General features: G+C 32.9%; 1 protein-coding gene across 1 annotated transcript; it reads left to right on the forward strand.

The window, feature by feature from the left end:
- Positions 1 to 3,876: 3,876 nt before the first annotated feature.
- On the forward strand, positions 3,877 to 11,323 carry LOC127721453 (signal recognition particle 19 kDa protein-like). The gene is made up of 5 exons (XM_052228196.1): positions 3,877 to 4,014; positions 6,802 to 6,877; positions 7,693 to 7,764; positions 9,410 to 9,521; positions 10,511 to 11,323. Exons 1-5 carry the CDS (start codon positions 3,941 to 3,943, stop codon positions 10,648 to 10,650), a joined length of 474 nt encoding a protein of 157 aa, XP_052084156.1. The 5' UTR covers positions 3,877 to 3,940; the 3' UTR covers positions 10,651 to 11,323.
- The last annotated feature ends 13,734 nt before the right edge of the window (positions 11,324 to 25,057 follow it).

Genomic DNA, 25,057 nt, shown 5'->3' on the forward strand with positions numbered 1-25,057 from the left:
ATCTAGCCATTTTTAAAAGGGGTTCCAACCCAGGAAACAGGGGGTGGGTGGGTTCCAGCTATATGTGCCCATTCAAAAGCATTGATCTTAAAAAGGGGGGTTCCAACCCCCGGATCCCCTCTGGATTGTGCACTGTCACCGTAGGGTCTTAAACAATTAGAAAAACCCATAATAGATATATAGTAAGCTATGAAAGGCCCCAACATGACAAGTGTAAAATAATTGAAACGAGAAAACTTACGGCCTGATCTATGTAAAAAAACCAATATAAAACGAAAAAAAAATATGATATACTGCATGCAACTAAAGACAACCACTGAATTACAGACTCCTTATTACAATATGATGGCGTATTTCTGACCATTTAACCTGTTTATGAGAGTAAAGCTCTCATATACATTTTTCTGTATGTTCCTGTTTCTGGTTAGAGTCTAGTTGTCGTTGTTTGTTGTCTTTCATAATTGTTTTACATTTATGTTTTAAGCATATATCATATGCCATTTATTTCCCTTCTGAAATGTTTCACATGTTGTTTTCCAATGCCTTTCAAGGCTTACATTTTTTCATGGTTGTTGGCGACTGTACGTTGATAATTTTTTGTGTGCATTTATTATTGCGATTTTTAAACAATGAGAACTTGGAACTATCGTGATTTCAGGCAAAGCTGCATACACTGACCTACCGAATTAGACTTATTACCGGGTTTGTACTAACATGAACAACACGACGGGTGCCACATGTGGGGCAGGATCTGCTTACCCTTCCGGAGCACCTGAGATCACCCCTAGTTTTTGGTGGGGTTCGTGTTGCTCAGTCTTTAGTTTTCTATGTTGTGTTTTGTGGACTATTGTTTGTCTGTTTGTCTGTTGGTATTTTTCTTTTTTTCTAGCCATGGCGTTGTCAGTTTATTTTCGACTTATGAGTTTGAATGTCGCTCTGGTATCTTTCGCCTCTCTTTCTGAATAAGGCTATCAAATTTATAAAATTAGAGTTTCAATTGTCCATTGTAATTTTGGCAAAAAAATTTGGCAAACATTTCTAATTAACTTTACTGTATATAGTTTAATTGCATCCTTTGCTCTCGAGTTGATAGTTGTCTCCTGCATTTGCAATCATACCACATATCCTTATTTATATATATATAAATGCCTGAAGATGGGTCATAACTGCAATTTGGTTATATTTTGGTAAAGTTTGAGTAATTATGCTCCATATGAACAAGAGGGATTTTCCTAACCAAAACCAAAGTTCTAGATCTATTGGAAGTAAAACTATAGGCTGTTTTCTGCTCTTTGGTCGGGTACTTGTCTCTTTGGTCGGGTACTTGTCTCTTTGGTCGGGTACTTGTCTCTTTGGTCGGGTTCTTGTCTCTTTGGTCGGGTACTTGTCTCTTTGGTCGGGTACTTGTCTCTTTGACACATTCCGCGTTTCCATCCTCTATTCTATACTAATACCTAGCTGGTCTAAAACAGAAAGAAATAGATTCTTGTTGGTAAAGGATTTCTTTCAACAGTTCAATACAAAATTGAATTAAAAAAAATCAACAACAAATATATGAAAATAAGGAGATGTGGTATGATTTCCAATGAGACAAATATATTCACCAAAGTTCAAATGAAAAAGTGGATGTAAGCAATTAAAGGCAATATTTAGAATAAATAACATTTTGATTTTTAATGATATCTGTAACCGTAATTTTAAAATATTTAATGTTTATTATTGAGACTCATTAATATTCAATGAAGAAGGTAATTACTACGATAAAGCTGCGACTACTAACATTATGTGTTATAGTAGTCTTAGGATAAAGTCAATGTTCAGGTCCGAAAATTCGAAATTAAAACAGTATAAGTCCTTTGGATGTTCATAAGACTTTTAGCCTTGGCTCATGTACATATGCACAAAATGGCCATTTCATCATGTCAAACATGCCACGTTCGACATGTTTACGACATCAAAGTGACATATCACAAGTAACCTTATTGCACTCAAGTGTCCAGATTATACCAACCTGTTCATTTATCAGTAAATAAAAATTATTTTGAAAAGCTTGAATAATTTTAATTTGTCTGCAATTTAAGGGGCCAGATAATGGCCCCGTTCCATATCTCGTCTTTTCAGTAGGTTTTAACAGTTTTGGGATTTTTCTACTGTTTTAAAGTGAAAGAAATGAGGGCAAATTGGTCCGACCTCTTTAACCTCAGTATAGATCTTTTGCATTGGTTTAATTGCCATCTCATGTCGCCTTTTGTTTACCCATTAATATGAAAAGAAATAGAAAAACAAAGGATATGGGGTATCCATCCAAAAATCAGTACATGCACAGCAAAAAACACATAGAAAGCAAAAGAACATTGCCTTTATTGCTGTTCTTTATCTCAAAGTCACAGTGAGGCATTCAACACGGAGAAAAAAAACTCTCACCTCACTGCAAGACAACCCCTAGCACCGGCTTGAGTATACTTTTCTTCTATTTTGCCATTAACCGTCATGTTGGGTCCCCATTTCCACCTTTTATAATTAGCCTATACGGCTGTTTAATCATTGCGTCTGGTATTTTGGTATTTAATGGAATTCCCATCAGTTCGCTTATTTGTCGTTTGAAACTAGAATAAAGTATTTCTTTTATTATTTCTAATATAACATCATATATCCAACCCTGGACCACCCCCCCCCCCCCCCCCACCCCCCAAAGATCCGCTACTGATATATAAAACTTCATTGCATTTTTCATTTTTTCAACTAAGTTAACGATTTTCTTTGATGATCAAGGGCCTCACAGAAGATTAGTCGTATAACTAACCTTGTACCCCTATTAAAATAAAGTAACGCTGTTGTTGTTTTATTGAATAAAATAAGTATTTAAAAAAATCGTAAATAAATATACGGGGATGTTTAAATTAACCAAGTTTTTAAACTGGTTTACGTACATAAATGTGTATTTCTCTACAAAATATACCTCTATTGCATAAACTTATATCTGAACAACTCTTTAAATTTGGATGATATTACGAAAAGCGAGGGACTCTCGTGCTCAAGTTTTTCTTTTCGGGGGAAGAAACGAGAACGCAAACTATATACCATGGTGATGTGGCTCTTCGTTCACTATGAAAACTAGATTTATCATTTTAATATAATACGCTCGTTTTCATATAACATGAAACCACATAAATGGCAATAAATAAATGAATAAATATATATTTTGCCAATTATCATATATTATAAATAAGTGTTAACTTCTTTATTTCTGTATTCTTTAATTTTTTTAGGTCATTCATAATTTGCTTATTCTTTATATTTTTGCCCATTATTCTCTAATTCTTTATAGTTTAGCACCGTCCCCCATTATTTTCTATTCTTTAATTGTTTGCCCTATTTTTCTCTATTCTTTATTTTTTTGCCATTTATTCTGCGCATCTTACTGTATTGAATTACATAAAAGACATATCATACATCAGAACCGTGAGTCCTACAATTTTTATAATATATAAGTCTCTACGGTTTACCACTATTTACCGTGACGATAGTTTTTACTATTTTTTTCAGGCTCGAAATTCGCGACATAGATGATAGCCCCCTTTTCGTGTCCAAAAAATATCAAACATCATAAAAGAAGACATTGACCATGTTGACTATTAAACTTCTAGACAATGAAAATGTACATTTTTGTTTGTCTTAAAAAAGTTTGTTTGTCACTATAAGAGTTTCCAATGCTGATAACGGCATTGCAACATTTTGTTCTCAAAGATATATTATTTTTTTTTTAAATAATTAAGGGAACTGACATGAAGAGTTTTTCAATTACTGTACTTTGTGTCGGCGGAACATTCTCCGTCATTCTTCTTTTTATTAGACATATTGTCATGTGAACGCTTAACAGAGTGTAAAAGATAATGCAATTTCAAGCATAAGATTGACATTGAACATAAATTTTGTCAACATGGCACAGACTCAACCTGCGCAAGCTAGACCTTGGAATCCAAGTTCAGGTTTTAAGCACACGGACAGAGAAAGGTATATATATATATAGCATGATTAACAGGGGCCATTTGCCGACTTATTTTCGTTTGCGTTTACTTATATCGAAGCTTTTCAGTGATAAAATAAACAAAACATAAACCACAATTTTCACAAAATATATGTACCATATGGTGATTTTAAAACATCGGGTTCATTTCTTCCAGTAGACGATAACATCCAGAACGAAAAGGTCGAAGGTCATGAAAGTCATAATTTTCCCATAGCAAAAAACGAAGGCACTTGTCCAGGTCAGGAATAAACACCAATTGGTGGATTATACCTCAATTGACGTATAAATCCACCAATTGACATATATTGGTATAGACCAATTGACGTATAATGCAAGTTTTTTTGCTATAAAATGCTAGTGTGAAATAGGACATGTAGGAGCATCATTTTGCAACTTACAACCTATTTTATGACCATTATTGAGTCCTCAGAAAGTTTCAGTTTTGTCAAAGCCTGATGCATCTCTTGGGAATGCATGTGTACAACAATTCTTTTGATGAAACATCTGTACTATTGACCATGATTGAGTTTTAATAATGAAATTCAAGTATTAACAAAGAGCTTCATTCACCTGTGGAGTTGTACTCATAATCACATGACTGCAGACAGTATTGATGCCCATTGACAGGTGATTAGTGATAAATTTGCCAATCAAGAATTAACAAGATAACAATAGAAGAAACTGCATATACAATTATTGATTAAATGCAGTATGTTATGTCATTATACTAAACTAGGAATGTTTGACATGTTTTCATACAATAATATGGTTTTAAGAAAACAATGCTCCACTTTGGTTGAATAATTTGCTTTGAAAAACAAAGAATTATACGTCAATTGGTCTATACCATTATATGTCAATTGGTGGATTATACGTCAATTAAGGTATAATCCACCAATTGGTGGTTATTCCTGACCTGTTGTCTCATTCGATGGTAAAGGCTAAAGCCCCATCATTTATTCTTTCCACCTAATGTCTGTGTATAAAATCACAAAATTTAACTGGATAAAATTATTCAATGATCAAACTGGATTATTCAGGTGTGAATTATTACACAAAGAGGTCTTAAAGTTAAACAGTGAAACTCTAATTTTTTTTGTACATGGGATTCTATGAATCTAACTCTGATTTGTACATGCACCAGCCAATTTGTCCCAACCAAAACATGTTAAAAGTTATCCTGGTTGATTCCTCTAAGTTTATTATATGTCAGAAATTCAATACTTTCTGAGTAAAATTTATCAATGATAGGAAATTCTCCAATATCATGAATATCTGAATATTATCATGATTATTGTACTTTTCATTGCTATTTATTACTGAACCTTTTACAGAACTAAAAATGCACATTAGATTATAGATTTAATAGATACATGTACGACAAATTTTGGTAGCGATTTGAAAAAATTGTAATAATTACATTCGTGAATTATGGTAAATATAAGTTTTCAAGATGTGCAATTTGTATTTTTTTTTTTTTTTTAAAGTTTTCATTGTTTTTGACAAATCCTTACGTTTGACAAAATATATACACAGGCCATTTCTATTATTGATAAACCCTTACTCATGTCACAGTTAATGAGTTAATCCTGGGAATTGTATATAATTTATTATGTCCCAGGTTAATCCAATTACAGGACATAAACGTTTTGTTAAACATGTGCTAAATGGTGTATAGCAGGGATGATTTATATTGTACAGTGTGCAAATGATATTTGTTAACACTAATGTATAGAAAATTTAGATACTTATGACAATGTTATTTGATGTCTTAAAAACTTTTCCCCCAGGCCCAGACAGTACCTAATTGTTTACTGCAAATAAACTATGTCCTTTTATCTGCAAAATACGGAAAAGAAATTAAAATATTTTTAAATTTACACTGGATACTGTCTTTTGATCATAAAAAACTAAAGCTTCTGTCCAAGTTTCATAAAATTCCAAGAAGGTTTGACAAAGTTATTGATGTCTAAGAAACTTTAACCACAGTAGAACCTAAATGTTGATGCCACCGATGCTGGAGTGGGAATGTAGGACTACTATGAATCTCTTCCGCAATAAAAGTCACACCCCTGATAAAATAGGATTAATTTCTTGTTATAGGAATATAGAAAATGCCCATAGGTTATAAAGTGAAAAATTTCAGACTCATAATTGGTCTTGAATCTACTGAAATTGTAAACATGCACTAACCTATACAAAAACTATAATGTATAGACATGTACATTAAAAAAGTAGTGGCAAATTATCAATATGAACTTTGGACTTCAGTTTATATATTCATAGCTTTGCTAAACGTTGAAGAAAGTTTTGTGAAAACCTTAACAAAATTTGATTAACTGGAATATACAAATAAGAAGAAGTGGTATGATTGCCAGTGAGACAACTCTCCACCAGAGACCAAATGATGAAGAAGGTTAGCAACTTATTATAGGTCCCGTACGGCCTTCACCAATGACCAAAACCCAGACATACCACATACATCTAGAGCAAGCTATAAAAGGCCCAGAAATGACAATTGTTAATCAATTCAAAGGAGAAAACTCACTGCCTGATTTAAGTATAACACAATAAACAAAAAATAAATATAAAATACAGCAACAAGCTACTACCACTGAATAACAGGGAATGCATGCATGGAACATGTTGAACTTTAATATACATGCATATATGTGTATGACTTGTTTTGGCAACAGTATTAAAAAATGAAAATTTATTTGCAGACCAATATACCGTATTCCTTATTTGAATATTAAAACTTGTGTTTTCAGATGGATCTGTGTTTATCCTGCTTACATCAATAGTAAAAAATCACTCAAAGAAGGAAGACGCCTTCAAAAACAAGTAGTAAGTACTTAGGGCAGCCTAAATATTAACCTTTGTCATGCTGGATATTAACCTCCCAAAACATTATGTAAGAGGGGGAGACGACACAAGGTGCTCATTTTCCAAATACCGCTTTTGTTTAAAAAAAAATTCCCACTTCAAACTTTTTTACCACATATATCACACTTCCCTACTTTTTTAACCCCATATATATATCCCACATCCCTGCTTTTTTACCCTTATATCCCACCTTCTAAAAATATGTTATCCCCTCTCTTTCTCACCAAAATCCAAATATTTACTTCCTATAGATCATTTCATATAAGTACAAAGGTTCACCACACTTCAAAATGATAGTGAGAAGTAACCTCTCCAGTGCAGCCTGACAGGGAGAAGTCATGACATGGTAGGGAGACTTAGGGGCACCTCAGGGAGAAATGAAGGAGACAGCAATTGCGTGCCATTTAGCATTCACATAAATGTAATTTTGCCAGATTTGATTTACCGTACTTAAATATTTCCCTATTACAATTTTCCAAAAATATACACAAGTAATCCTGACCAGGGCCATAAAGATATGTGTAAAAAAGCAGTAATAAAACAGATTATATAAAATATTAACCATTGTTAACAGGCAAACATTCTTAATGGGTTACATATAAACATATAGATCTGAACTTTATTGATAGTTTTCTGAGTATAAAAAAAATATCAAAAACTATTTCGTCAAAAGATTATAAAGGGGACAATTACATATAAAATGTTCTTCATCTTCAACTTTATCCAACATGCATTTTTTACATAACGAATGCATTTATTTATTTTACATTTAACAGTGTGTAGATAATCCAACAGTTCAAGAAATTAAAGATGTGTTGATACAATCAGGATTACATATAGGTATAGAAGTAAGTATGATTTTTAAGTTAAGGCATACCTGACAAAGTTTCTTCTAGACACATGTGCTTTAGGCATGAAGTTAGAAAAAAAATGATTGAAATTGACCCTCATAAAGTTTACCATTCTTGTTTCATTGCTTTCTCACAAATTAAGCTTACTGTTTGTGTCATATATGTGGAAATGTAAATAATCAGTATCTTTCATAGATTTGATTTGCAGTAGTTTAAATATTGAAATGTATTTTTTTTAGTTTATCCATGGCAACAATCTACATTTATTTTGCTATAAAATTTTGCAAAATGGGATAAGATTTCACACATATCCACAAAATTTGGTCAAATAATGTAGAATTTTAATCCCTTTGAGTGATAACTTTTCTGAAACTATAAATTTACATGGATTTATCAAGAGATCAAATAAAAATCATATGTCTTACATATCCTTTTTCATATCTTTGCATTCAAAAGTTTCTTTTGGTAAAATGTAAAGTTTTTCATGTCAAATATTCACTCATTATGATAACTAAATTTTGTGTAGGTCTACCTGTCTATCATACAGGGTTCACCTGACCTCAAGCTCATTTCATAGATCAGTGAGTAAGGTTAAGTTTTTAGAGTCGTCTGTATCTCAGATACTACATGTATATCTAACCCCGCCACATTCTGTATGTGTCTGTCCCAAGTCAGGAGCCTGTGATTCAGTGGTTGTCGATTGTTGCTGTGTTACATATTTGTTTTTTGTTCATTATTTTGTACATAAATTAGGCCGTTAGTTTTCTCGTTTGAATTGTTTTACATTTGTCATTTCAGGGCCTTTTATAGCTGACTATGTGGTATGGGCTTTACTTATGTTGAAGGCTGTACAGTGACCTATAGTTGTTAATTTCTGTGTCATTTGGTCTCTTATGGGGAGTTGTCTTATTGGCAATCATGCCACATCTTCTTTTTTATATATATAAGCAATAAATCAACTATATTTGATGTATGGAATTATTGGAAGGTGTACATGTACATGTCTTGCAGGGCTTCATTTGACCTTGGCCTTTTTTTGGGGTAACTCATAGCACAAATGTTTAGTTTTGTTGGTTTGGTCTATTTCGCAAATACCATAATCAATAGAGCCACTATATTTGATGAATGCAATGATTGTAAGGTGTACATGTCTGTCTGGCATGTGTCATATGACCTTTACCTCATTTGCATGGTTCATTAGTCAGTGTTTACCTTTCGTGATTATATCTGTTTCCCAGATACTATAAGCAAAAGGTCAATGTATTTGGTGTATGAAATGATTGCATGGTGTACATGTTGTCTTGCAGGGTTCATACATGTATCACCTTGACCACATTTTTATGTTCCATTTGTCAACATCAGTTTTCCTAATTAGCTCTGTTTCTCAGATGCTTGATGCAATGCTGAATAGTCTTACTATATTTGGTGTACAGTATGATTGTAAGGTGTACATGTCTGTCTGGCAGGTTCATTTGACCCTGAACACATTTACATGGATTATTGATAATGTTAAGTTTATGTGATACTTGTAGTAAACCCTCATATAATTTCAGACTTTCAACATAATTTCAATCATGATAAGTAAAGCAGGTGCAACAGCTCAGTGTGTGCACTCTTGTATCATTGTTGTTTTTGTTTTTAGAACAAAGTCTATCCAAGAGAACTTGACCATAGAGATCCTAAGTGTCGAGGAAGAGTTAGAGTACAGTTAAAAACAGAAGATGGACAGCCATTCATGGAAAAATTTCCTGATCGTAAGTTACAAGTAGCCTAAAGCATAGATGTTGTTGATGAATTTTAAGTTATCTCTTTTTGTGAAGGTTGCTTAGGGAGCTACCATTTGATTTTTATGGGGGGGGGGGGGGGCTAGGATGAAATTTGAAAAAAATAGGCAGGACAGGGTTTTGAGTAAAAAAAAAAAGGCAGGATGACAATTTAGTTAAATAAAAAAGTCAGGATAAACTGAAAAAAAAGGTAGGACCGAATAGAGTAAAAAATAAAAAGGCAGGACCGAATAGAGGGAAAAATAAAAAGGCAGGACAAAATTTTTCATCCTAGCCCCACTATAAAAATCAAATGGTAGCTCCCTTAAATATTTCCTTTATGAAAATGGATATCAAATTGTTTTAATATTAAGTCTAAATATGTAAGATTCCTGAATATATTTGTGAAAGGTGTTTTATTGAAAAATTTATGAAGATTGTATATTATTGTATTTATTGAGATTTATGCACATTTTTGTGAAATACATAAATGAAATATGCTTGATTTCTCACAAAGTTGTAAATGAATTTCACAGAGGCTATACAAAATTTCCCATCTACACCATATCCCCAAAAAATGACACAAATAGAATTCAGATATAACAAATGAAAACCACTGACAAGGCTTAGGTCAGAAGAAATCATGAGAATGGATTTGTACAAATATTACAGTTTAGCCATGTTGAACTTCAATCAGATGATTAATTTACAATAGTATGAGGATCTGGATGGGGTTTATAGAATAGAGAATAATAGTAATAAAAAATAAAGAATAGAAAATAATGGTAGAAGTAATAAAGAAGAGAGAATAATGGAAAAAAAAGAATAGGGAAAAATTACCTAAATCTGTCATTTATTATTTACACTGACAGACTAGAATTATGATATATGAAAGAAAATTTTGTGGAAAAGATATTTTTATATAATTATGAATATAATTGTATAATGTTGAAACATAAAATTGTTAATTGTCTTTCCAGGTGATTCTGTCCTAACATACATTGCTGAAACAATACCCAAGCTAAAAACCAGAATTGCAGGGAACCAGTCATCACAGCAACCTGCTCAAACACAACAGGCAACAAAAGGACAGAAAAAGAAAGGCAGGAAGGGAAAATAAAACAAAGGAAGGGACATAACTCTTGTGTGAAAGTTTAAAGATGATGGGAGACAACTCTGTAATGCTTGTGATATATGGAAGTTTCATTTGTATTGTTCACATCATTAATTTGTGACTGATTTGTACACTATAGCTCATGTGAATCTTGGCATTTCCTCCTGTCAGTTGGTAACAGTCCATTCCAGCATTTTCAAAGTTAACTTAAGACGTCGGAAAAAAATATTGAATACTAAATTTCAAAGGTGTTGTATCATGAAAGAAAAGAAAAGGCATGTCAACTCCAAAGGCTGGCCATAATTCACTTTCTAGGGGTTTTGTCTACAATGTGCTACTCCCATCTTGGACACAAAGGGACATTCAGAAATGGTGTCACCTCTGTGCCACTACCATTTGGACAGTTGGAAATGCCAAACTCTTCTTATGTTTACATGTATGTTTTTGTTATTGGAACTTAAGAAAACCTTTCAACAGAGATTTGATAAATATTTTTTGCTATGTTTGTTGTTTTTTTTTTTATTGAGGACAGTTACTTGATGAAAAACTCTATAATGAAGGACTAGGGAATTAAAAAGTAAATTAACTTTATAAAATAAAAATAAACAACACATGTATTTATTACAATGGAGTAAAATTATGTATTGTTTTTACATTAAATTTGAAAGTAAATACATAATTTGTGGACTATTTTATATAAGCTTGTTCTTCTCTATTGCACAATTTTTGCCAGGGTAAGTTTTTCAGACACTATGTGACCTACACAAGTGTAACTTCTAGCAAGCTATAAAGGGCCCCAAAATGACTAGTGTAAAACAATTCAAACAGGAAAACCAACTGTCTAATCTATATAAAAAACGAGAAACACTTATGAACCACATCAACAAACAACAACCACTGAACAACAGGTTCCTGACTTAGGACAGGTGCATAATAATACAGCGGGTTTAAACGTTTTAACAGGCGCCAACCTTTACCCTAACCTGAAATAGTAGTGTAACATTACAACATAAATTATAAAATATTGAAATGGCCTAACTCAATCAAAAAGACATATTAACAAAAAACCAGTAAACATACACTGAATGAATAAATTTGATCTATGACACAACATAAATACAGTATTAAATAAAAAAGGGGGAGATGTAAAACAATGTCAAAGAGAAAACTATAACCTTGGACAAAATGGCGTTAAATAAAATAACGTACACGGGTAAATTTAAATATGATAATTTTGTTGTTAGGAGTACAGAAATATTTTTTAAAAATAAATAAATTTGTTGTTCATAGTACGAGAACAGAAGTGAAAATTTATCGTCATACTAAATACTTATCAAAGGTGGTACATATTAAAAGTAGTAAGAAGAGATATAACACAAAATAATTAAACATTGAATAACAAAAACGCATTACAAATTGTGTCAACAGGTCAAATGAATACAATAGTACGATTTGAGAGTACTCGTAGTTACTGAAAGCTAGTTAAAATCCAAAAACAATTAATAATAAAAAATCATGCATCAGAGACTAAAATCAACTAAAACACATCCCAGGGATTTAGTGTTTTAACACCATGGACAGTCAAAGAAGACATGACTTGTGCAATGCCAAAATAAAAGTATCAACAGGCAGTAGGATAGTATTTTACCTTATAATAAATATGTATAATGTTATATATAGATAAAGCAATCTCTATATAGAAAATGAATGTGGATGTGTATTTATACATCCCAAAAAAACATTCGAAAAGAATACAAATTAAATGTTTTAATTTGTTGATGACAAAATCGATATTTGTGCCAATGTAAACAATATTCAAAGATCTTATTACAACATTAATAAGATAACCTTTACTAATAAGTTTGTTTAAAGGTTAGTGAGTTTATACGGATCACATAGTGTTTTCTGCGCTTTTAGTACAATATTACCGTAAAATACATCTATGACCATGACCCATATTTCAAGCAATTTTTGATTTTTAAGCCTCGCCTACGACAGTAGAGGGGCATGCATTCTGTTTTCCAGTCTGTTTGTTTGTCTGTCCCTCAGTTATATCGCCCATTTGGTATCAGGTTAAAGTGTTTGTTCAAGCTAGTTTACCATGAAGTCAGGGGCGGATCCAGTCATTTTTAAAAGGAGGGTTCCAACCATATGTCCCCATTCAAAAGCATTGATCGTCTTACCCCTTGACCCCCCCTGGATCCACCACTGGAAGTTGTCATCACATCAACTTAAAAATTTAGTACAGATATTCACTATGATATGAACTTTTTAAAATATAGGTAAGGGGGAGGGTATTTTTTCCAAAATGCTAATAGGTATGACCTAGATTTACATCTTCGACAGCCCAGGGCATCATTGAAAACTGTTATTTAACAAAAAATCGAATGCTTATTTGTTTTTTTCAATTAATTGCGTATCATATTGTAACCAATATTAGTTATTAATTAGGTCTTTCACGGAATATAAATCTTTTGAATAGCTAGTTATCTTCCAAATTCATCATCAGTTTTCATCAGAAAAGCACTTAATGTTAATTTTTTGTCTCACCTGCGAAGAAAGTTGTGGAAAGCGAGACATAGGGATTGCTTTTCTGGTGACAATGATGATGACAGTGTTAACAAATGTTAAGTTTTCTGCTTAAGTTAAGTTAGTTATTTTCGAGGCCCCACCCCTAGGTCATGGTCCAGTGACTTTGAATTAATTAGCAATTTTCAATGTTAAGTTTTCTGCTTAAGTTAGTTTGATAGGAACTACTTGTGATAGATCAATGATACTTTGTATGAAGTTGCATTTCTATCAATACATATCAGTTTAACAATTAACTATTTTGAGGCCTGCCACTGGACGTTAAGCAACCAACAATCAATCAATCAATTGTTTTGAGGCCCTGCCCCTAAGTCATGGTCCAGTGACTTTGAATTCATTAGCAATTTTCAATGTTAAGTTTTCTGCTTAAGTTAATTTGATAGGAACTACTTGTGATAGATCAATGATATTTTGTATGAAGTTGCATTTCTATCAGTACATATCAGTTTAACAACTATTTTGAGGCCCTGTCCAAAAACTGAATTAATTAGCAGTGTTGCTGTCTATCTGATTGGTTTTTTTTTTAATTTTATGCCGACAGTCGAGACATATCTCTGTGTCAACAGTTTATTTAAATGAGTATCTGATCTATAAATATCTGTATACAATTTGATTGATGGTTTCAACTTCTTCAAGATAATGATGCAATTAATTATATTGTTTGGCCCTCTGTCTGTCCGTCTGTCCATCCGTCAGTATTGTTCTTGTCATTGCAACTCCTCTGAAACCACACAACAGAGAATTTCATGAAATTTGTAGATAAAAAGGACATAATATGTAGAATTGCATATCACCAGGAAATTATGATTCAATTTTATTTTAAGGAATTATGCCCCTTTGAATTTAGAATTTTGGCCTACATATACTACTGCAACAGTTTGTCATCACAACTTGTCCACACAACAGAATTTCATGATACTTTGTAGTTGATGATAAAATGTTTATGTGCATATCCACAAGAAAGTTTTTGTCAGATGACTTTTGTAGGAATTATGAGTCTTTGAAAGTAGGAATCTGTTGAAATTTTGTCTGCCCTGTGACAAGGTGGGGGCGTTGGGGTATGTGAGCATGCTCACTAAGGTTCTTTAATTGTTCTAGATAATGTGTCTGAAAGATAACTTGAATTTTTAAAATAGTGCAAGGGTGCTATTTATAGTCGTGGTTTATTCTTAACCTACAATGTGTACAACTAAATATTGGTAATTTAAAGAGGTTAAGTTGTATTCCACATTGGAAAATTATTGGTTTATTAAGGAAAGACTGAGAAAATTGATAAAAAATTGATCATTTCAGAAATATTTTTCAAATATAACCAAAAATAGTTATTTTCCAAACAAGGCTTTAACTGAAACCATTTATTTAAAAATGTGTTTTCAGTGCTCCGCTAGACTGTCCATTAAACATCGAAATTTGATAAGAGCAAGTGGGGAATGGTGTCCTATAGACACATTTTGTTTATTTAAAGTTCTTTAATACTAAGTGACCTTGAGAGTTGTCATACTTATAAATAAACGAGATTTTGGATAAACATAACATGATATGATATGACATAACAACCACTAACAACAAAAATAACCACAATTGACATCTAATGAGAATAAGACGTGATAAGGGAGCTACCATTTGATTTTTATGGGGGGCTAGGATGAAAAATTTTGTCCTGCATTTTTTTTTAGTTGTAATCTCTGTCCTGCCTTTTTTTTAGTTGTAATCTCTGTCCTGCCTTTTTATTGTTCACTCTATTCGGTCCTGGCTTTTTTTTAAAAGTTTATCCTGACTTTTTTTTACCTAAATTGTCATCCTGACTCTTTTTTTTTACAAGTGTCTCATCCTGCCTTTTTTTTTCTCAAAACTCCTGGCCTGCCTATTTTTTCAAATTTCATCCTAGCACCCTCCCCCCCCCCCCCCCCCCCCCCATAAAAATCAAATGGTAGCTCCCTAAATTTGGTGTGTCAGAGGAGATTTTCTGAATGAACCTTTAATGTGACAAACCCACAAATTTGAAAGCTATTTTGCATTGTTTAAAGTGGTGATTATCATATACAGTATACACAAGGAGAATGATTGATTGTTGGTTGCTGGATGTCCAGTGCCAAATAGTTAAGCATTTACAGACTGCACATGGAGGTTAAGTTAAAAAAACTCTTTTTTTATGGTAATTCATGCAATAGGAAAGGCTTTTTATTAAATTGTAATTATCCGATAAATGGACAATCAATCATATTTTGTCACCCTAAAACACAAGCAATCATAGTATTGGTCACCCTAAAACACCAGCAAACCTAGTTTTTATCGAAAACACTTAGCAATCACTATGGTACACACATTTTTAATGACCAATCTATCATATTGTTGTCACCTAAAACACCAGGAATGACTCTGGTACACAGTGTTTAATGACCCACCAACAGTAGTGCTGTCACCCAAAAATACCAGTTATCACTTTGGTACACAGTGTTCAATGACCTATTTATCATAGTGTTGTCCAAAAATACCAACTATTACTTTGATACACAGTGTTTAATGACCCATCAAACATAGTCTGGTCACCCCCAAAGAACCAAAGATCACTTTGGTACCCAGCGTTTGATGACCCATCAACCATATAGACTTATCACATCAAACGCACCAGTAATCACTCTGGTACCCAGTGTCTAATGACCAATTAACCATAGTGTTGTCACCCAAAAACACCAGCAGCCAATCACTCTATTACGCGGTGTTTAATGACCCATCAATCATATAGTTGTCACCCAAAAACACCATTAATCACTCTGGTTCACAGTGTTTAATGACCCATAATTCATAGTGTTGTCACCCAAAAGCACCATAGATCACTCTGGTTCACAGTGTTTAATGACACATCAATCATAGTGTTGTCAACCAAAATCACCATAGATCACTCTGGTTCACAGTGTTTAATGACCCATCAATCATGGTGTTGTCATCCAAAAACACCATTGATCACTCTGGTTCACAGTGTTTAATGACCCATCAATCATAGTATTGTCACCAAAATCACCATAGATCACTCTGGTTCACAGTGTTTAATGACCCATCAATCATAGTGTTGTCACCCAAAAACACCATAGATCACTCTGGTTCACAGTGTTTAATGACCCATCAATCATAGTGTTGTCACCCAAAATCACCATAGACCACTCTAGTTTACAGTGTTTAATGACCCATCAATCATAGTGTTGTCACCCAAAAACACCAGCAGCCAATCACTCTATTACGCAGTGTTTATTGAGCCATCAGCCATAGAACCTTACCGAAAAACATCAACAAACACTATTACAAAGTGTATCCCTCCTGTAACAACTAAATCACCTTGTGTATGTTGTATTTATTAAGAAATCTAGTAATTCACAATTATTTGCATGTCTTGCCATAACTTCTTTCTTTTCACTGAATAACATTGATGTTTTAGAACAATATCACAATTTATAAAATAATAAAGCTGCGAAAACTTCCATTATACTGGCAATTTTTATATAAGTCATTCTTGACTCATGGGACTTAAGTTGTCAAAAACTCGACAATTGTTCATACCAGTGTAGTCATAAATTTACGTCTACATATAATTTCATATTTCAATGATTTATGGATTGCATATCATGTGCTCCTTTCAAAATTGTTTTATGTCTATCTTTGGATTGTAGGAGAGCTAATTGATTATCAAGTAGATAGAGGCACATTTGTATAAAACGCACTTAAATATTTCCAAAACATATTGTGACTACTTCAACTTATATTTCCATATAACTGTCCTACTATTTTTTTCTTCAAAATATGTGATGGCCACTTGAATTTCCAATTTACTGATATGAAATTAACAGAGGTTACCTCGTATGTTTTTGCTGTATTAATCATTCAAGTGTATGTGGCATAGTTGGAAATATTAAAAATGTGATTTTGATGCAGTCATGACGTCATGCTTATTCTTCCTTTTTCGTCGGTATTTTTAAAGCGGTTCCAAAGAATTATGCACTCAAACAACAACAAAAAACAATTTGCACCTGTCCTAAGTCAGGAGCCTGTTGTTCAGTGGTTGTCGTTTGTTGGTGTGGTTCATAGGTGTTTCTCGTTTCTCGTTTTTTATATAGATAATACCGTTGGTTTACCTGTTTGAATTGTTTTACACTAGTCATTTTGGGGCCCTTTATACATTTGTAGCTTGCTATTCGGTGTAAGCTAAGGCTCCGTGTTGAAGGCCGTACTTTGACCTATAATTGTTAACTTTTTATAAATTGTGACTTGGATGGAGAGTTGTCTCATTGGCACTCATACCACATCTTCTTATTAATATTGGTTACCCTACATATCTTATATCAATTAAACAAAAAAATCAGTGAAATTAACATACAATTTTAAAGAAAATGCGTTCGGACAGCGTTTTGAGAACTAGAAACTTTAAGTCAAGAGTTTTTATTTACTTTTACAAATTGTGACTTGGATGGAGAGTTGTCTCATTGGCATTCATACCACATCTTCTTATATCTACTTTCTATACATTTGTACTTCTTTTTCTGATTTTATTATCAAAATAACATGCATCCTTTCTTCCATTTACACAACCTTACATACTCCACGATTGCATTAAAAATTATATGCTGTCACCATTAAATGGATAGATAGATAAATAATTTATTGTAGCTAAAGTTTAGGTACTATCATGATTTTAGTCCGAGATTGCTTTGACGTCAGACGGCTTATTTTAGGACTTTTCTGGGGACGACCAGACGTCAGAGCAATCATGGGCTAGCACGTTGTCTATAAGGAGGTAGGGCCAATTTCCACTATGATAATGTCACACTAGAGCCATTTTGAAAAGTCTTTTAAATCCGAAATAAACCAGCTTCATGTATGTACTTTAAATTAAGTTCTAAATATCATCATGATGTATTATTTCGTAACATGCAACCAATTTTGTTTATTTGTAGATGAATCAAAATCTGCAATTTTTGTAGATTTTGGCAAATTGTTAGTTACTCTCGCAAAAATTAATAAAAAGAGCATTCCTATCAGAAAACGAATTTCGTGGATGCAATTATACCACATCTCCTTATTTTTATTTTGAAATATAAAAATAAGTCGTTTATAAACAAATCAATTCATGTTCGAAATAGATTCTTCAGTATGACTGAATAACTCTTTTTTATCCTTTTTTTGTTTACTTTTATGACTACAGATCATTTTATAGTTGTATATAATCCACTTATCAAATATAACATTGAAGCAATTTTAAGTTATTGAGTGACATGCCTTCATTTGAACCAAATTTTCCTTAGCTTTATAGACACAAAACATTTCGTTCCAATTAATTATTAATAAAAAGGATAACAGCAAAGATGGACTTCGTTCAGGCACTTACAATTTCAATGGAATTTTTAACCTCAGTGTATCATTAGAGTGAAATGTTAACGTTTCCTATCTCGCATCTAAAAATAAGGTATATATTTTATTTTAAGGGGACTATGACACATTAATGTTTTTTTTCAATTTTATATAGACAATAATAGTGCATTGACTTGACATATCAACGATATAAGGATGAGGCTTAGAAACGGGGAAATGCGAGGCTCTGCCGAGCTTTTTCCCCGTTTCGGGCCGAATCCTTATATCGTTGATATGTCAAGTCAATGCACTATTATTGTCTTTATACTGCAATCTAAAAAAAAAAAAACATTTTCAATTGTTGTTTAATGTGTTAATTGTATTATTTGATTTGAATATTTGGAAACTTCCCCCTTTTATAAAAAGGCCTCATATCATGCAGGCGGAGAAATATACAACACAATGAAATGTACATTACCTGTTGAAACCCGCAATCGATGGTGAACGAATTTGTTTGAGAATGAACTAAAATATCAACAATAAGCATAAAACATAATGATTTATAGTTTGCAAACCAAAAAAATTAACAAGTAAAATATGTTTTTTTTTTCTAAAAATTGCAAAAGAAATAAGTTTGAGTCGTTGTATACATTGGAAACAAGAACAGGTTGAATAGGTCGTATGAATAATTAATTATAATTTCGGCAATTTCTATTTAAATATTCATGAGGAAAAGTGATATCAGGTCAGTGACTGTATATGACATAGAAATATACGGTCAACGCATTTTGACTGCTCAAATAGGACGAGTGCAGTATAAATAACATTACATATACAATGAATCAGAAGAACACTGTTCTAAATTCCGACCAATCTCGGGTAACCATGATTTATATTTGTTTGCGTCCCAAACCAGTTGATTATTACATGACAACACATAGGTTAGTTAAATATCCTTAGTACGAAGGTGTGGGAGATATTTGATATACTCCAGACACTCGTCTAAACTCGGCCGATTCCGTTCCTCTATCTAAGAAGGAGAGTAGCGGGTTCACCAGAGGATTGCCGATTGATACTTCAGAGAGACAGCCAAACAAAAATGAGACAAAATAAACATTTAGAGGTCATTAACAACATAAAAAAATTAACTAATAGACAAGTTAAGTGTCAATATTATATGGACCTTTAAAAATAATCATGAGTGAGGATAATTTGTGAATGGATTTATCAGAGTCTACCAAAGATAAATAAAAGTAGATCTGGGGTAAACGTTTATGAGACAGCAATCGACCGACAAAAATAACGAAAAAAACATCTAGTGAGGACAAGATGTCTATACAACAGTGGCGGATCCAGAGGGGGCGTAGAGGGCGTACGCCCCCCCCCCCTTTTGCTTGCACTTTTTTTTTTTGTAAAATGATTAATCAGACTAGACTTCGTGAACTTTGCCATTTTCCGCGTATTTAATTTTTATGCGACAATTCTTTACTTATAAAGATATGTTTCGCTCGTATTTACTGTAATATATTATTGATTATGTCAAAATCATGTGATTCGCTACGGTGGAGTTGACCAATGCGTCGAAAAAACGTCACTCAGTCATTTTGAAATTCAAATTATAGTAACACATTGCTTAGGCTGAGGATGACAAGCATGACACCTTCAAAGCGACAAAGGATTGAACAAGAACGTATTTATTGACTTCTATTTCACAATTCCACCGAACAGAAAGTAATACTCTATTACACTTTCATGAAAAAAAAAGTTCCACAGCAATATTATTTACCTACGAAAACATGTTTAACCCAACACGCCCCAGCCTATTAATAACATAGTTGAATAATGATCCCCAGTCAATAAGCTCTAGATAGATTTAAAGTCTAAGGTACGCACCATTTGATTTGAGGGGGCAGTCTGAGATGTTTGAGAGAAAAAATTCTGACCCTGATTTTTGCCTCAAACAAAAATTCTGGCCGTATCTGAATTGAAAACAATAATCTTGTCCACTTTTTTTGCTATTAGGAACAAAAATTTCCAACAGAATTATTTAGCATTAAATGAACATGATGAATAAAAAAACGAGCGTAATTTTTTTGGGGCCGGAGGATTTGCATGTAAATCCCATATCTGACTGGAATGTCTGTTTCGTCGAACTGATAAAATGAATATTTTTTCAAGGCCCGACTGCAACCTGCCTGCTGGGTGTGGCCTTTATGTCTCCATTTGTCGACCGTCATTCATATATTCGTTGCCATTTCAGACTCATTCGTAGCCTTTGGTTGATTTGGAACCCCTCACTTCCCTTGTTGGGTGAAACATTTCAACCAAACATTTGAATAAAAATTGCTTGTTTGTCTTTCTTAACTCGTGTCGGTCGTATTGTAAATTTCATTGAATAGCCCGGCGTATATCTTGTTTACAACAAGAAATCCGTGACGTTATGCTAACGCCTAAACATACAAAAAACGAGAATTTTCCATGTCAATTTTTTACTGACAAGTCCCACATCAAATATATTAGTACATAGCTTTGGATCCATCCAATCATTTTATAATAGACAATTAATGGGGAGAATACGGCATCAAAAATGTCCAACCCTTACACTTTAACTATAAAATATACATGCCTTACGTCAGGAACCGTTAAAAAAGTGCATTTTACACTTATTTTATGTTTTTTTGCCAAAAAAAGGTCCTAAAATTTTTTCGCTTTTCGATGTTTACATACTTCGCCCCCCCCTCCCCCCCTTTCCAAAATCCTGGATCCGCCCCTGTACAATATGTCAAGCTCTTAATCGTCTGGAATCTAAAATCGTCTACCGCTAGGCAAGCATCATCTGCAATGCAAATCCACACTCAATTTAAATGTCACGCTATGGAATAAAGGACATTCCAGTAGCTAGCAGAAAGAGGTTCGGACGAACCACCCTCTGAAAATACTATCATTTAAAGTCAGATTTAAGTCGAGATTCATATTGAAGTTTGCTATTAAAGTCAGATTTGAGTTGAGATTCATATTGAAGTTTGACTATCAAATCGAGATTCATATTTAAGTTTGACTATTAAAGTCAGATTTGAGTCGAGATTCATATTGAAGTTTGACTATTAAAGTCAGATTTGAGTCGAGATTCATATTGAAGTTTGACTATTAAAGTCAGAGCGTTATAACGATCACATCAAATAGTATAACCCTCTCAGATAAATCTTGACTACGGGGTTGTAAGAGGTAGGCTATATTTTGCCATGATGGACCACAAATAAACAAAGTATAAGAGAAAAAAGTTAACCTAATCAAGTTAGCTAATGCAGTTAATCTTTTGATATAAACGTCACGCGATAATGCCTTTTTCAGTCTTGAGTGTTCGAGAATAAAAAAAAAATCAGTACATATAATTGCCCTTTCAGTTAATTAGTATTCGACACATTTAACCGAGATCTACTTATCTTAAGGTTTGTCCACTTATATATCATTCGACCGAATAATTTTCCCCTGGCCATGATACGGCAAATATTTCTTGATATGCATTACCTTCATTTTGCTTTTCGTTTTTGTTTCCAGTTTAAATAAATCGAAACATAAATCATGAAACTGCGTATGGAACAATCCCAAAATACATGTAATAAATAGGATCCCAACATAAAATCTTCTAAATCATACGAATATTAGGGCGAGGGTACATTAATAAAAGAAAACATGTAATAGACAAAACTAAATTGATTGATTGATTGATTGTTGGTTGCTTAACGTACACATATTTCAATCATGGATGTTCAGGACGAGAAAATTGAAAAACTGCTCCGGTGGGATATCATGCACGATTTCATACATATTTGTTAACTTAATTTAAAAAATCAAAACACGAACAAATCAATGTTCAAAAAACAAGATGTCAAATTTTAAAATCATGTGGTCTTGCTTATACATGTAGTGGTACGAAATTGACAAACGACAGCACGACTGGAAGTTTAAACTACAACTCGTACAGATTAAACATCATTCGAATGCGGTACGTAAATTGGTGGTCCCTGTGGCAGCTCGTGAAGGGAATACAAATGTGTGTAAAAACAATATATTTATATAAAAAATTAAATAAATAAACGGTTTGATTACAAGCAATATAGCTTATAATCACATTACATGAAACTTTTTAAGACTCCGTAATTTTGATTTGTCAGTTTATATCTTATTTCCACATAAATTGCAACAGCTTTGACTAAAAGTGCTTTCCGTGACAACGTTAAAACAAATATAGTTAAACACACGACAGGCTTGATTATGTTTTCGTCCTGGATATGTATTTAATTTGACACGGGACGTTAAACAACCACCAATCCATCGATCATACAAAAAAAAAAAAACTGTAATTTCAAAAAGATGCCTTCATGAAATGCCAGAATTTAAATTATTTCACTAGCAAAAAAAAAATGAAAGCTTCGGGGTGGTTTGGCGGTTCCCGCAAGGGTCCATCTGCAACGATAATAAATTGGGTCCGCGTGAACTGGTCAATAATTAAGTGAATCGAAAACGTAAAGGTTTAAATTTTACAAATTGTACTATCTTTGAGACACCGCTTATCATTGTATCTTTAAGGGTCTGGATATGGGGTCCTTCATTTCTTTATTCCTTAACTTTTTATATCATTATTCTCTATTCTGTATATTTTAGCACCCCATTAATCCTTATTCTTTTTTTTGTGTCTATTTTTCTCTATTCTTATTTTTTGACCTTTATTCTTCAATTTTTGCCCATTTATTCTCTTTTATGTAAACACCATCCAGTCAGACCCTCATGTTTGTCAAGTTTAATTCTTCTCAAAATCAATCTTAAAGTTCGAAATTTTAACACACGAATACATTATTCTCTTAATGGATGTTTCCCACGTGTTAGGTAATTTTGAACACGTTTATGTTGCACAAGGCCGAAAATGTTATAAAACTGAAGTAAGATAAATGTTCAATGAGGATTCTGTCTCGCTAGGTAAGTTTTAAATTTTGATGTATTGTATTTCAGTGGTGGATTCAAAGGGGATCGTAGAGAGCATACCTCCCCCTCCCTTGATCAGCAAAATGAAAATGACACTAAATAAATAATAAAGTTTATGCGTCCGAAGAGCTTTTCTGTATTTGCTTAGAGCTTCATCAGGAACGCTCAAAGCCAAAAATTTGAAAGTCGGATGTATAAATACCTAACAACGTTTATGAAGCGAATATAATTTTTTGGTTTAAAATCGTTATTTTTGCTACCCGTTTGGACAATTGTACCCCCTTTTCCCGAACCCTGCATTGTTCTGGCGATATGATAGGAAACGGAAGAGTTTTATTCCTATTTGTCTTCGTTATGAATATGCTTATGTTTTTACTTAGCTGCGATTTTTTTCTGAAGTTTACATAATGATGCTTGTTGTAGTTTGTATAAGCTCTATTTTTGATTTGTAACTTTTTTTTATATCAAATCACAAAGTTTATGACATTGAATAAGATTCTTGGTTGCTTGCTATTATATAAAAAAAAAATTCCTTTGGACATTATCACAAATCCTTTGAACAATATCACATTTTTGTTTATTTGCAAAAGATACCATTTAAAAAAAATAAAATGTGACTGAAACCAGTCTCCACGATAAACTAACAGGCACAAGCCAGTGAAATATACGGAGGGCAAGTAACACGATTTAGAAAATGAGAAGCAATCTTTATGGATTTATAGAAATGTAGTGAAAACTTATATTTTCGTAAAGATTGCTGAATGACACCTCTAGTTTTCCTCATTTCAATCAAATTTTCAAAATATAATACAAGTCCATTTATAAATAAATCTAGTGAGTAGCCCATAAATTTTGAATAACATCCAGCAGGTAATGTAAGATTATTCTAGAAATGTTACTTAACAACGAACAGGTAATGTAAGATTATTCTAGAAAAGTTGCTTAACAACGAACAGGTAATGTAAGAGTAGCCTGTAGAAATGTTTCTTAACAACGAACAGGCCATGTAAAAATATTCTAGAAATAATGTTGCTTAACAACAAACAGATCATGTAAGAATAGTCTAGAAATGTTGCTTAACAACGAGCAGGCCATTTAAGAATTGTCTAGAAATGTTGCTTAACAACGAACAGGCCATTTAAGAATAGTCTAGAAATGTTGCTTAACAACGAGCAGGTCATTTAAGAATAGTCTAGAAATGTTGCTTAACAGCAAATAGACCATGTAACAATGCACTACACATGTTGCTTAACAACGAACATACCATGTAACAATGCACTACACATGTTGCTTAACAGCAAACAGACCATGTAACAATGCACTACACATGTTGCTTAACAGCAAAAAGACCATGTAACAATGCACTACACATGTTGTTTAACAGCAAACAGATCACGTGAGAGTATAAGAATAAGGATATTTTGTATGATTACCATTAAGACAACTGTATTCACCAGAGACCAAATGAGATAGGAGTAAGATAACTATAAGTCAAATTACG

Source organism: Mytilus californianus, unplaced genomic scaffold, assembly GCF_021869535.1.
Source record: "Mytilus californianus isolate M0D057914Y unplaced genomic scaffold, xbMytCali1.0.p SCAF_12, whole genome shotgun sequence".
In the NCBI taxonomy this organism is placed as follows: domain Eukaryota; kingdom Metazoa; phylum Mollusca; class Bivalvia; order Mytilida; family Mytilidae; genus Mytilus; species Mytilus californianus.

Bases quoted from the DNA above. Each gene is read 5' to 3' on its own strand.
- LOC127721453 (XM_052228196.1), top strand. From the start codon at position 3,941: ATGGCACAGACTCAACCTGCGCAAGCTAGACCTTGGAATCCAAGTTCA. The intron at 6,878-7,692 runs GTAAGTACTTAG...TACATTTAACAG, and splicing joins GACGCCTTCAAAAACAAGTA to TGTGTAGATAATCCAACAGT. The intron at 9,522-10,510 runs GTAAGTTACAAG...TTGTCTTTCCAG, and splicing joins CATGGAAAAATTTCCTGATC to GTGATTCTGTCCTAACATAC.